General features: G+C 46.4%; 1 protein-coding gene across 1 annotated transcript; it reads right to left on the reverse strand.

Moving 5' to 3' along the window:
* Positions 1–621: 621 nt before the first annotated feature.
* LOC146964028 (uncharacterized) lies at positions 622–8,033 on the reverse strand. The gene is made up of 4 exons (XM_085767801.1): positions 7,889–8,033; positions 5,853–6,098; positions 1,100–1,159; positions 622–1,012 (listed from the first exon to the last, which is right to left on the reverse strand). The coding sequence occupies exons 1-4, from the start codon at positions 7,930–7,932 to the stop codon at positions 994–996; spliced, it is 369 nt and encodes a 122-aa protein (XP_085623927.1). The 5' UTR covers positions 7,933–8,033; the 3' UTR covers positions 622–993.
* Positions 8,034–11,474: the final 3,441 nt, after the last annotated feature.

Here is an 11,474-nt window from a genome sequence, read left to right on the forward strand (position 1 = left end):
CCTGCTTCCTTCTCATTGTACCACTCCTCGCTGTTGTTTATCTGTCACACTAACATCGATTTCCTCTGCTACTTCTGCTGTGTTGTGCGCAGTCTAAAAGGTGATATTGGAATTTTTGACTTGTACTGATATTTATCGACCACCCTCCTCTCTCTCTCTTTCACCCACCCTTTTCTCTTTGCCCCCTCTGCTCCGCCGTTTATTTTTCTCTCTCTTTCTCTCTGCCAGCTGTCAGCATTGGCAGCGTGCCACACAGGCGCTTGCCGCTCAGCTAGTGACAGATGCAGCAGCAGTCAGGCAAAGAGGGGAGAAGGAGCAAGAGTTAAAAAACAGAGGGAGAGTGAAAAAAAAGAGTCAGAAAGAGAAAACAGAAAGATGGAGAAGAAAAGGGGTAATGGGATGGTGATGTGTGTGTGTGTGTGTGTGTGTGTGTGTGTGTGTGTGTGTGTGTGTGTGTGTTTGGGGTGGGGGGGTACAACAGAGAGTTGGCCCTCCCCATTGTGTCAAAAGGGACACGGCGCTGGATTAGACCACGTCCAATAATCACAGCCAGATGGGCTGTGGAGGGGCGTGGACGGAGAGGGAGATTGAAAAACAAGATAGCCGGGGACATTTTCAGAGTTGGGTTACAGCACAACTTTATTCTGACATTTCCATTCACAGCCTCCAGTACAGTCAATACGTAAATTTAACAGCTTCCAACACGGTCTAAAGAGTGCTACAACTCATTTCCCTGCAAGATTGCATCACTGATAGGCCACATCTGTGTGGCATTTAAGTGGCGTTGGCCTTTTTTTTTTCCACCCTTATTAACATTCCACAGCTCATTCCTGAGCCACTGACACTGTGAGATTACCTTGACCAAAACACGACTGTTTCCCTCCAACTCGGACACAAATTGCAGAAGTCATTTCTGTTTTCCAAAGAGCAATTTGTCACCCATATGCATGTACCATGTACCATGTATCGAGTGTCAGGGTGCTGCGTTCACTCTCATAGGGCAAGAACATTACTAGAAGAAGAGAAAAGAGAAAAAATAATTGCATGTTGGAAACAGGTTGAGGAGTTTTATTTATTGAAAACATAAACTGCTTCTTACTCTCGTCCTTTCAGCACTTGAGGAACCCTCTCCCTCAGTTTTTGCCAACGATACCGCCACCTTTTTTCAAAAAGATAACAAAACACAATTTAGCGAGTTTGACCAGCTTTGTCTTGAACAGCACGTGTGAAATTATCATCAAAATGAGGAGATCTGGACTATTAATGAGTCAGTGAATGGGTACAATCGCAGCCCGTGAACTTGGCCGAGCCTCACGTCGGGCCAACAAAGACGCAAACACACACACACACACAAGCAAACAAACAAATGAGGCCACACAAAGCCAGACTGCCTGCAGCCCGTGCCCCCTCTCCACCTTGGCTGATTTGCCTTCGTGCCATTGTTTCTCTCCCCCCACAGCTTCTTTGTCTCTTCTTCTTACCCCCATCTGCTGCGTGTGGACATGGCCTCTCGGTGCTAATTCACTTCCTTGGACACCATCTGCTGTGAGACTTTCTACAGTAAACTGAGCCTGGCTGCGCCGTCTCGGGGAGGGGACCGGGGCTGTGTTGTCACCTGTTCATCCCGGCGTCGTCTTACACTTGGACGCTCCACGCATCGACGGAGAGGGTGTGACAAAAAGGCTGTTTGTCAAGCGTTGGCACTTCACTTATCTGATTTCCACTCCTTGTCTTGGAGCACGCACGTGGAATCATTTGTCCGGTGTTCAAGTTGTATCCACCTCATTTAGGAGAGAGGCTCATACCAGTTTGGAGCCGTGCTGAGTGGTAATGCAACAAACAAAACACCTAAACACTATCTCGCCAAACATTTAGCCCCACAATATTTCATAAACCCTCTAGGATTAGAAGGTGTTAATAGTGAAACAGAGACAATACTCACGACTATTCCCTGTGAATTTAATTATATATCAGGTCCCTAATCAGCTAACTTAATTACCAAAGACTTCATTATTGAGCATGTCAGCCTCTCTGAGGTGAACTGGGATAATAATAGCAGAACGGCGTTGTTCAATTACCGAGCGCAGCAGGTGATTCTCTTACAGCAGCAACAGGCCAGACTTTACTTTTCAAAATGTCAGTGGGTTAGAAGCTTCTGTTCTCAAAGGTGCTATTCATCGCTGAGGAAGACATAAAGTAGCGCTTTTGATCGTATATGAGCATATACTGTATCAGTGCACAGTCAGCAGAGTTAAAGCTGAACCCTGGAAATGACGGTTGGTATGAAAGTGAATACAGTTTGAAAGAATATACCTCACGATCTGTAAAGCAGTACAGATTCTGGCCTAATCCAAATGGATGTGTTCCAATGTGTGTGTGTGTGTGTTGAGTTGTGGAAACACGCGGCCTGTCTCTGCTCAGTTTCCTCCCTCATTTCCAGCCAGATCCATTTCTTTTTCCCCTCGTTCTGGCTTTTCGACCTTCTAGCTCTCCACCCCTGAGTAAAAGTTAGATTTCTCCAAAGCTGGGCCCAGATTCTGCCATCTGTGGCGTGTGCTCTGACCCTGTTCCATGCCTCAGGAAGTGAAGGATCTAAGCCCCATAGCAGGGTCTAGGAGAAGAACTGGGGGGAGGGGGGTGAGACATTTTGCCTGACAAAATGTCTTACCGACCTTCTGAATGACTGTTGACATGACAGCTGGGTGAGGAAATCAGAGCTGCTCCCCCGGCAAGGCGGCAAAAAAGACAACGCGCTGGATTGTGTGTAGGGCTGGGGTTTTATGTGTGCATAAAGGAAAACGTGAGTGACACATGCATGTGCGCGCAGATGAGCGGACATGCGGAGGCAAACAAGTCCACACAGTAGCTGCTGGAGTCTTGCAGCTGTTGATGTTGCCGCCTAAGAGGCTTGTGTGTCTGCGAACATGACCCAGTGGCAGCATCCCTGCTGATATAGTGTGGGCAGAAAGTGACTGTCTACTGAACATCTATCAGTGGAGACCTCCTCCTCTTCCTCCCCCTCCTCCTCCTCTCCCTCCTGCTGTCCTTTAGGAGCTGATAGCAGCCCTCCATCCAACCCCTGTCCAAGCTGCCTGTCACTGGATTGCACTTTCTTCCCTTTAATCTTTTTTAACAGGGCCAGCAGAGCGCAATTTATGACACTGCTTTCTTGTTTGGCTGCTTTGGAGCCCTGGCTTGGTTTCAGTACAAGACTGTAAACAACCTCTAATGTCCACACTATACTGTGCGAGAGATTGAGACATTACATTGTTAATTTCTTCATCAACTGCTGCGTTTGCTACAGTTTACATCAGATTATAAACTAGCTTAAAGTCTCATTGAAATGTCTTATTGAACTCCCAGCATCCCTATGTCTCTTAAAAAGAACCACACTGTCTCAAGGCAGGCTATTTAAATAAATCTATTTTCCCTTTTTTCCACTCATTATCCCTCTGTCCGTTTCTGTCCACATGCTGAGGGTTTGCACTGCCACGTGGAAAATGTGTGTCTCTCTTGCCGCGGTGGCACATCACTGATTTATACAGTAATCCTGTATAAATGGAACAGTTTCCCCCTTCTTTCTGTGCACCGAGAACAAGTGCACAAAAGTAGGCATGTGGTTTCCTGAGTAGTAACTCATCCACCCTCAACCCCTCCTATCTCCAGCCATCGATCCCAACGGTCATTTAGTCCAATCAATCCTCATGGAGAATCAATCTACAACTGATGCTGCACTCATTCAAACTCCTCCACGTCAGGAATAACAGTACGGAGCCCCCGTTTCTTAAATGATGAATGGATCGGCTAATCTGACGCACGTTGGCTGTCCGAGTGTGTGTGTTGTATGTCCGTCTTGGGGAGTGGAGGAAGAGAGAGGAGGAGGGAGGGGGGGTAGATTGTTGGGGTGGGTGCTGATGTGCTCTGGTGTGGTGAGTTAGGAGTCGGGGAGTCAGGGGAGAGCTAAAGCAAAGGGATGGTCTCCATCTGTCAGCCTGGCCCACTCTAAAGTGGCCATCACTCAGGATTGATTAGCCACGAGCCCATTAGCCCCCTGGCTTTTTTCTCTCTTTCCACTTCTTTTCCTTTTTTTCACTCTCTCTTTTTCCCCCTGACCATCAATCTCTCTGCCTTTCGCTCAAAACCATCTCTTTCCATTTTAAGTGTCCCTCTTTGTCTTTGCTTCGTGAACTCTCCAGAGCCTCACATCTCTTTTTTTTTCTCCTCTCTCCAACTTTTTTCACTCCCTTTCTTACGCTTCTTATCCTCTTTCTCTCTGTCCCGGCTCGATGCGCTGACACGACTCTCCATGGTCACTTCACTCATTCTGTCCCCCTCAGATCACGCTTCTTCGCAGCCCACTCCTCCTCCTCCTCCTCTCTCTGCTTTTATATCGCCTCAATTGACAGAGCAGTTAAGAAAAAAAAATCAGATCAGTGATCACACCCAGACGGCCACAGCCATTCTGCTGCCATGACGATGAGATGCTCTCGGCGGTTACTCTGCCCATCCATTTAGGTCAGTGTCGTCTGAGTCCTGGAGGGATGTAGGGGGGGTTGTGATGTGTAATAGCTTGGGGGGTGGTCGTAGAGGATATTTATATATACAGTGGCTTTCAAAATGACTCTTCATATAAAAGCTTGACATAGTGCAGTAGAGCTGTAAAGTAACACAAAATGATAGTACAGTATATAATGCAGCTTTTGACTGCACCATGGTATAAAAGCATGGGTACAGATCCCGGGGGGGACGGGGGGGACATGTCCCCCCCAATTTCTGAAAAACATGAATTGTCCCCCCCAATAAAAATACCCCAAACTATTCAAAATTGAACAAATGTATTTTCAGACTTCACATTCTTCACATTTTAGATTCACATCTAAAAAGAAATGATTGAAATGGTGGAAGAAATAATGTTTGACAAATGTATTTCTGACTCCACATTCCATCTCCTCCACTACGATGCAAATGAATGGGTAGTTTCTTACTCAGATGCTGATGACATCAGCAGGCTTTAAAAAAAAACGACCCACTCTATCTTAAGGTTTCATATTTTGATATTCATCCATATCAATTCATCATGTATAAAGTAGTCCCATACACTGGGAGAAAAGGAAGATGGGGAGAAGAACTGGGGATCTGGGATGGTCAGAGGGAGGCGAAAGATAAGAACATGAGTAGATATTATATGTCTGAGACCCTTAAAATTATAATTTACTAGTGATACGTGCTGTTGGCTGTTTAGGACAAATAACCAAGAAAGGTAAGCACAATAAATAATTCCCTGTGCAGTACTTTATGAATGATATGGCGAGCCTCTACCAAGTTGTGATTTATGGCGGCATGTAATGAGCTGCATACGGGCAAAAAAAAAATAAAAATCACTTTTGTGCCCCCCCCCCCTAATCCTGACATCGGATCTGCACCCCTGTATAAAAGCCTCCTGTGTGCAGATATTAGAGTCCAGCGACAACCACAGCACTGACAGGACGTGTGCAGAATGCTCTGAGATGAGGAGCTGACCCTGGAGGTGAACATGCTTTCTGACAGGCGTAATGGCCCCTGTGTGAAGATGTGGCCTTGGTGACATACAAGCAGAGTGACAGCGTGAGGAGAGCTCCTGACCGAGGCTCCACGCCTGGCCTCTGATAAGCTGGCCGAGTGTGGAGTGAGCACTAACCCGTCTGTCATCTGCTCCTCACAGAGCGCTGACAACAAACTTCTACTTGAGAGAGAAGGCCCGTCAAAAGCAGGCCTCTCAAGGAGACGCACAGTGTCAACACACACACATAGGCCTACACACGCATGCAGGGAGGTATGTGTGTAACATCTGTATCTGGAGTGGTCCAACTCACACCAGGGTGGGGTGGAGGCGGCAGTAGCCGGCGCTCAGACTCGAGGGCACGTCGGAGAAGCCGGTGTTTCCGGGGAAGATCACGCAGCGGCGGCGCGTGTCCCTCCACGTAGACCCCACCTCCTGGTACCTCTGGGGACTCCACCAGTACCCCCCCTTCCCCTGGTGCGGGGTGGAGAAGCTGCTCAGCTCCGGCCTCCAGTAGCGCCTCACGTACAGGGGCTCGTACAGACTGAGGCGAGGCTTCCTTCATTTGTGGAGGAGAGACAGAAAATCAATACATTCACAGAATTACTCAGTGTACTGGTTTCCTAGCTGTGTGGCCCTGTTTGATCACAGTCATAGAAGCGAGGGACCGCTGAAGGCTTTTTACGTATTTAGATGGCAGAGGGAAGTTGTTGTTCTGTTGATGCATCTGTGTGTGTAATCGCAGGAAGCATCAAGACTTCCCACTGTGACTTCTATGCCAACAAAAGAAAATGAACTCGCCTTCTTCTCTTTCACCCTTCCTTTCCTTTTCCAGTGAATTTCTCTTGTAGTAAATGGCCCGGCGTAGCGTTTACACTGGCCAGCATTAGCTGCGCTGTCACGGTGCCAGCTCAAGCTAGTGATAAATGATTTCCCTTGTTGGCACTTCACATCTCTCAATAACCACACTGGACTTGTAATAAACTGGCCTGTGCTGTGGTATGGGAGAGAGGATTAGCGGCGGTAAAAGGAGCCGGAGGAGAAGAGGTGGGAAGGACGGACGCATGAAGAGGAAGAGTGTAGAGCGTGCACGTACATGTGCGTGCGTGCGTGAACGACCACATGCGCACAAACCAAAATATGATGGCGATGTGGGTCCACTCTGAGCTATCTGGTTACAGCCGGCCTTTAATGAACATAGCGATGTGAGACTCGCCACAGACAGTGGGTAACATTAGAGGGACGCCTGGGGATATGATGGCATGGAAGGGGGGGGCTCAGACCTCCATCCCCCCCCACCCCTGCACCTTGAGGCCTCTTCTACACACACACATCCTTCCTCTCTCCATCCATCTCCTCCCGATGATAGAAGCTCGACTCATCTATATCCTCCGCGAAGCAGAGGGCCATTATAGAACCACTGACAAAAACAAAAGAGCCGGTTGCATGGTATATAGAATATGCAAGCATGAGAAAGTGAAATGTGTTTCGACTCGGTCCCGTGGTCCCATGAGGCGCTGAGTGCATTACATCAAAAACATTATTGTTTGGAAAGCACAGACGTACTAACACACACGTCAGCGTGTCTCCAGTTGCCTCTGAGAATGTTTGAGCACATTCCATGTTAGCATTCGTGACTCTGTCCCAGCTGTAATGGCTGGATGTAGGTCCAGCTATCTGATTTCCAGCGAGGTGTGTGTGTTTGTGTGCATGTGTGTGTGACGTGTGTGTTTGTGCATTTTTGTGAGACTGAGAGCCCATCCCACCAGGAGCGGCTGTAATCAGACAGCAATCAAATGCACTCTGAACAGCATCCATCTTTCAGTCCCTGCCTCTCCTCCCTCTCTACCTGTGTCCCGGCTCACCGAGGGGCCAAAATGACAGACACTTTTAAAGTCGACGTGATGAGATGCATTTTTCATTTCAGACTCAGGCGAGAGGGGAAAACACGCACACACACAGGCTCATATTGACAGGACTTTGGAAAAGGAATCTTGGCTTTCATGTAACAGCGCTGGTTTGTGGCTATCGTATTCATTCCGTGCAGGGATATTTGAGAAACAGAGGAAATAAACCAATCATAAATGGTGCGATAATATTCATATTAATGAACACTTTTCTAACATGTCTGCCTCAGAGCTAACCTAATATCACCCTAACCACAAAACCACATTGTCACCATTACATTTCCTGCAGTAAGAATGTGGACAAACAAATCGGACAAACCTATGGGACAAATATCCGAGTCGTGTCGCCACCAGTCACTGCACAGTGGCTCAAAACAACCCCTGTCCCCAATTACAGATACAATGACTCCACTGCAAAAGGTAAACAGGGTCACAAACCTACCTCAAGATGTAATTAGCCACATATTCAGCTGTTTCTGGATACATGGCTACTTGTGCTGTCTTCCAGACACAGCACAGACTGCTTCTTAAGTATGTGGCACTTGCTGTGAAGTATTTACATTTGTGCCTATTTGTATGTGGGTGTGTTCTTCTCCAGCCGCACCAAAGGGGGGGACGGAATGAGTGTGTGTGTGTCCCTGTTTTAGCAACTGTATCCCCCCAGGTGAAATGGGCTTGAACGCATCCCTACTAAAATAGAGCGTCTTTGCGTTCAGAGCTCTGTGGTTGGATCAGACACAGCCATGTAGGGGACTGTAGCGCCACAGATCCTCAGGCTTCTCCCTCAGGCTTCATGATCATCTGAAAACTTCTCCTACTCTTTCCACTTTTGCACTTTATGCTAATTACAGCTGTTACATTCCCTCCTCGTTCACCCCTCGTTTTTTTTTTTTCAGCATTTCTCTCTTCTCTGCTGATTTCAAAAATACGCGGAAAATTCTTGAGTTAATGATGTCTGAGTAATTGTCTTCAAACACTGCACAGTGACTCCACCTAATACACATTGGAAATGAAAAGGGGGGTTTGGAATTTAATGCACTGTAAGCCCTACTCAATGGGATTACACTCTAAAAACGATCAAACACGATTGTGGTGACATGCAGTAGATGGGACTCTGGCCTCCATCCCGCTAAGTATCCACAAAAAAACCCACATTTTACAATTGAAAGACATCGTATATGGGATGGCCTCAATAATGCCGAATTCTGTGGCTCAATGTCAGATGAGAATGGAGTCTGTCTTTTGAAGAGAGTAGCTCTGCTGGAGGAGAAAACATAAGCTTGTCATACAGCGCTTTTTTGCCTCATTAAATCTGCAGACGTGCCCTACTTTCTCTTCTTCCTCCTCCATTGGACTCCCGTGCTAGTGAGCAGATTTGGTGGAGGATGAAGAGTGGGGGGTGTTTCATTAAATATCCATACACCTCGAGCCTTTTCTGCAGTGTTACTCGACATAATGTGAGCATGTGTGTGTAAGAGAGCGGGGACGTACAGTACATTTTTTGACATGCGCTCCTCGGTGTGTCTCCTCTCTTTGGATTACCTCTCCATCCTGTTGTGGTTCAGGCAGCCAGTCTGCTCTCCTCTATCTTCACAAACACACTGATAAGCCTGTCCTTCTAACCTCCCCCCATCCTTTTATTTTCCCTGCAGTCCTCCCTAGTGTGACATTGAGCAGCCCCGGATTCCTTCTCGACCACACCCACCTTTTCCCCCCCTTACTCCCTTTTCCTCTACCATCTCTGCCCCCCTCCATCTTTTTTTTTTCTTCTCTCCCCTCCATCGCATTCTGAAAGCTGTCAAAACACTGCACTACCGTCTCCACATCAAAGCCCACTGGAAAGGGGGGAGAAAAAAAAAGTATCGCAGCTTAGACTGAATTCCAGCGTGATGCAGAAACATGCAGTTTTGTTTTGACTCCACCAACTAGTGTTAAAATGAAATATTCACAGTGCAGCCACTCACAAAAGCTGTCACTCCCCCGTAGACACAGAGCTTGTTCGTGGCCTCGTGGCATCAGCTACGGTGGAACTGCGTAAGAGTCTCAATGAGAGTAGGAAAAGAGAGTCGCGTCAAATCCTCGGAGATGTGTGTGAGGCCACTGAGACAGACAGAAGGAACCTGACAGCTGGCTGCTTCAGATAAAGGCTTGATGGAAAGCCCACTGATTTCCCTGCTCCCTCCCTCCCTCTCTCAGGTGCAGAACCACTGAAATGCCCAATTTGTGCTGCAACTGCCCCGGACTTTCTGAAGTGAGGTTCAGAGGAACAGCGTACGAGTGTAGAGGAACTGCCGAGGTCAGTTTCATCAGAGGTTTCGAAAATGGAAATAACCTAAAGTATATGCCCCAGTGTGTTGGAGAAGTGAGCATTGTTGTACTCGTTCCTTGTGCTTCCTGAAGTATCTCAACAACCACTGGACTGATCACTGTGAAATTCTGTTTGACGTTCCCGCTCCTCAGGAATCCTGCTCACGTTCTGGTCCTCTGACCTTTCCTCTAGCACCACCATGAGGTTCACGTTTGTGGATTTTAGTCACATGTCTTGACAACAGTTTAAGGACCCCCTGGAAAATGAGATGATTCATCTCAAGGGGCTATCCTGAATAAATAAATTCAAATTCAAATTCAACAGTTAGACTTACTGCCATGAAATTTGGGACAAATTATCAACGCGTACAAGAATTCATTTCTACTGATTTCAGCGATGTCCCGACTTTCTGGAGCAACCATGTAGCTGACATTTATGGTTTTGAGTTCATGAATCTCAAGTAGGATTTTCTAAAGGAATGTATAAAAAACAACTTAAGACAGAATTTTAGAAAATACTTAGAAAGATTTTGGTGAATGACGTTGTGTTTTCTCCTTGTGCCTTTATCTCAAGTCTGAATTTTAATTGTTGACAAGGAGCTTTATTGCCTTGTTTGACTGGACCAAATGAATCCGGTCCTTATTCGATACTGAGATCTAACCACCAGGTCGCTTTCAGCAGAGCTTTGGTCTCATAGTTGTAAAGGATTTGGTGAAAACACCCTGGGACACCTGACAGGGGCCACGCAGCCATCCTGTCATATATAGATACATACCAGCAGGAGTCCTGCAACATATTGAAACCCACAGGGATTACTCTGTTGACTGCCAGTGTGATATTTACGGCTCTGACTTGATGCGAACGCTGGGATTTTCAAAGCCAACCTGGTCCCATATCAGGTGCCACAGCCAACTCCAGGGCTGCAGGTCTTTTCTCACTTAGTATGGGATAAAAAAAAAACAGTGGGCTGGGAAACATTCATCACTCTTGTGGGCGTTTAAGGTGAGCGATGATTGCAGTGTATTTTAATAAATATTTTACAACGCAGCTCTAGCACACAGTTAATCATGGTGGGTAAAATCGTATTACGGGCAAAGATTTTTATCACCAAACAGATAAAAGTTTACTGTACAGTATGTGGTGCCAGAAACATCAGCTGCACCAACCAGTTTATATCATAATGGCCTGGAGTCCCTCTATCTGTAAAAAACAAACAAACAAACAAAAAAACAAGTTTTGATAAATGTCACATCCCCAGGAAAAAAAAAAGTTTCAATGGCAAGTTTTACACTGGACCTCAGATGATTACCGACAAGTAATAAAACCTAAATCATTTACATTCCAGCGACCCAAGAAAGGAAGTTTTTATTTTCCTGAACCAGCATGTATTTATGAGAAACTTTCAGTTGCTGTCTGTTCTTGGCTTTTTTTTTGCCATCCAGGATGTCAGACTTATTAAAGAAATCCATCGAAAACAAGAGACAGGGACATAGTGTTGCACTAACAGATGCCATCTATCATAATTAGTGAGACAACTAGTAATTTTTCCTTACACAAGTGTACCAAGCTGCTGAATGCCGCACTTAACACAACAACTTTTCATTTTCAATTATGGCCCGCTGTTGTACACGCTTTTGGTGGCAGTGAAGAGGCGACAAGATAAGACGGAAGATGTGCTGTAACCTCGTTTTGCTAATTTCTGGCAGAATGAAACTGCTGG

This window comes from Trachurus japonicus, chromosome 22, assembly GCF_045865225.1.
Source record: "Trachurus japonicus isolate A0001 chromosome 22, Traja_1.0".
Lineage (NCBI taxonomy): Eukaryota > Metazoa > Chordata > Actinopteri > Carangiformes > Carangidae > Trachurus > Trachurus japonicus.

Bases quoted from the DNA above. Each gene is read 5' to 3' on its own strand.
- LOC146964028 (XM_085767801.1), bottom strand. From the start codon at position 7,932: ATGTATCCAGAAACAGCTGAATATGTGGCTAATTACATCTTGAG. The intron at 6,099-7,888 runs GTAGGTTTGTGA...CCACAAATGAAG, and splicing joins GTGGCTAATTACATCTTGAG to GAAGCCTCGCCTCAGTCTGT. The intron at 1,160-5,852 runs GTGAGTTGGACC...TTTTGAAAAAAG, and splicing joins CGCCTCCACCCCACCCTGGT to GTGGCGGTATCGTTGGCAAA.